Source organism: Nanorana parkeri, unplaced genomic scaffold (genome assembly GCF_000935625.1).
Source record: "Nanorana parkeri isolate BGI_ZX_2015 unplaced genomic scaffold, ASM93562v1 scaffold1590, whole genome shotgun sequence".
NCBI classification, from domain to species: domain Eukaryota; kingdom Metazoa; phylum Chordata; class Amphibia; order Anura; family Dicroglossidae; genus Nanorana; species Nanorana parkeri.
In genome coordinates this window covers 255,076-256,730 of record NW_017307858.1, presented here as the reverse complement: position 1 = coordinate 256,730, position 1,655 = coordinate 255,076, and the positions used below count along the sequence as shown (strand labels likewise).

At 47.4% G+C, this 1,655-nt stretch overlaps 1 protein-coding gene across 1 annotated transcript in view; it reads right to left on the bottom strand.

The window, feature by feature from the left end:
* Positions 1-1,655, bottom strand: part of WDR88 (WD repeat domain 88) — a 16,118-nt gene that overhangs the window by 10,973 nt on the left and 3,490 nt on the right. Inside the window, exon 4 of the mRNA XM_018570746.1 lies at positions 455-518. Coding sequence (XP_018426248.1) covers positions 455-518 — 64 coding nt within the window. The remainder of the gene's footprint in view (positions 1-454; positions 519-1,655) is intronic.

The following is a 1,655-nucleotide window of genomic DNA, read 5'->3' as shown; positions in this document are numbered from 1 at the left end:
AATATATATATATATATATATATATATATATATATGTGTGTGTATATATATATATATATACACATACATATATATACACACACACATACACAGTATGCACATATACACTGTATATATAATATTTTGAATGGTGTCAGCCCTGTCTAGTTGTCTTTTGCTAAACTATGCAACCACTCTCAACAATCTCTACAACATGAAGGCTTTCTGTAGTCCAAGATAAGAACTAGAAGGGCTCTTTGAGATAACACAGGAAGTGTGTAGAGGACACAGGACAACTTATGACAAGATCAACAGTTTTTTCCAATGATGTATTAAACAGACCATAAATGGGTCAATTAAGAGAGATTTAGTGTTAGAATTTACATAACAGATTAAATAAAATCTGGAGCACCAAATATGTTACAGGTAGACGAATGGAAAGATGTGAATGTGGGCAATACGTAGTTATACATACCAGAACTTTCCCAGTCTCCAGATCCCAGAACTTGACGGTTTTGTCATAGGATGATGTGACCATTCTATAACACAGACACAATGTCAGCGTACATACTACTCTATAGGACTGTAAAGAGAACCAGCTACAAGGAATCAATACTTCTCACTGAGTGAAAGAACTGACCGTAAAGACACACTTACCAACACATTAGTCTTAGGCCCTGGGACTTCTCTACCCATGGCCCACACTGGACATGCCCACTATCTGGGTGGTCACAGCCACACCATGCCAACTTTTTGTGTGGTCCTGTTCCGAAGGCAGCCAGGAGACTTCGAGGGGTTGCAAAGCCAGCAAATAGCACAGAAAGCCACTAGGAGATCTGCAGGGGATGCAGAGCCACCAAAGTGGTCAAAAGGCAGCCAGGAGATCTACAGAGGATACTTGGCCACCGAAGGGGAAAAAGGGCAAGCAGAAGATCTACAGGTGGCGCAGATTCAACCAAAAGGAACAGAAGGCAACCAGGAGATCTACAGGGGATGCAGAGCCACCAAAGGGGACAGAAGGCAGCAAAGAGATCTACAGGGGGTGCAGAGCCACCAAAGGGGACAGGAGATCTACAGGGGGTGCAGAGCCACTAAAAGGGACAGGAGATCTACATGGGGTGCAGAGCCACCAAAAGGGACAGGACATCTACAGGGGGCGCAGAGCCACCAAAAGGGACAGGACATCTACAGGGGGCGCAGAGTCACCAAAAGGGACAGGACATCTACATGGGGTGCAGAGCCACCAAAAGGGACAGGACATCTACAGGGGGCGTAGAGTCACCAAAAGGGACAGGACATCTACAGGGGGCGCAGAGTCACCAAAAGGGACAGGAGATCTACAGGGGTTGCAGAGCCACCAAAGGGGACAGGAGATCTACAGGGGGCGTAGAGTCACCAAAAGGGACAGGAGATCTACAGGGAACGCAGAGCCACCAAAAGGGACAGGACATCTACAGGGGGCGTAGAGTCACCAAAAGGGACAGGACATCTACAGGGGGCGCAGAGTCACCAAAAGGGACAGGACATCTACATGGGGTGCAGAGCCACCAAAAGGGACAGGACATCTACAGGGGGCGTAGAGTCACCAAAAGGGACAGGACATCTACAGGGGGCGCAGAGTCACCAAAAGGGACAGGAGATCTACAGGGGGTGCAGAGCCACCAAAAGGGACAGGA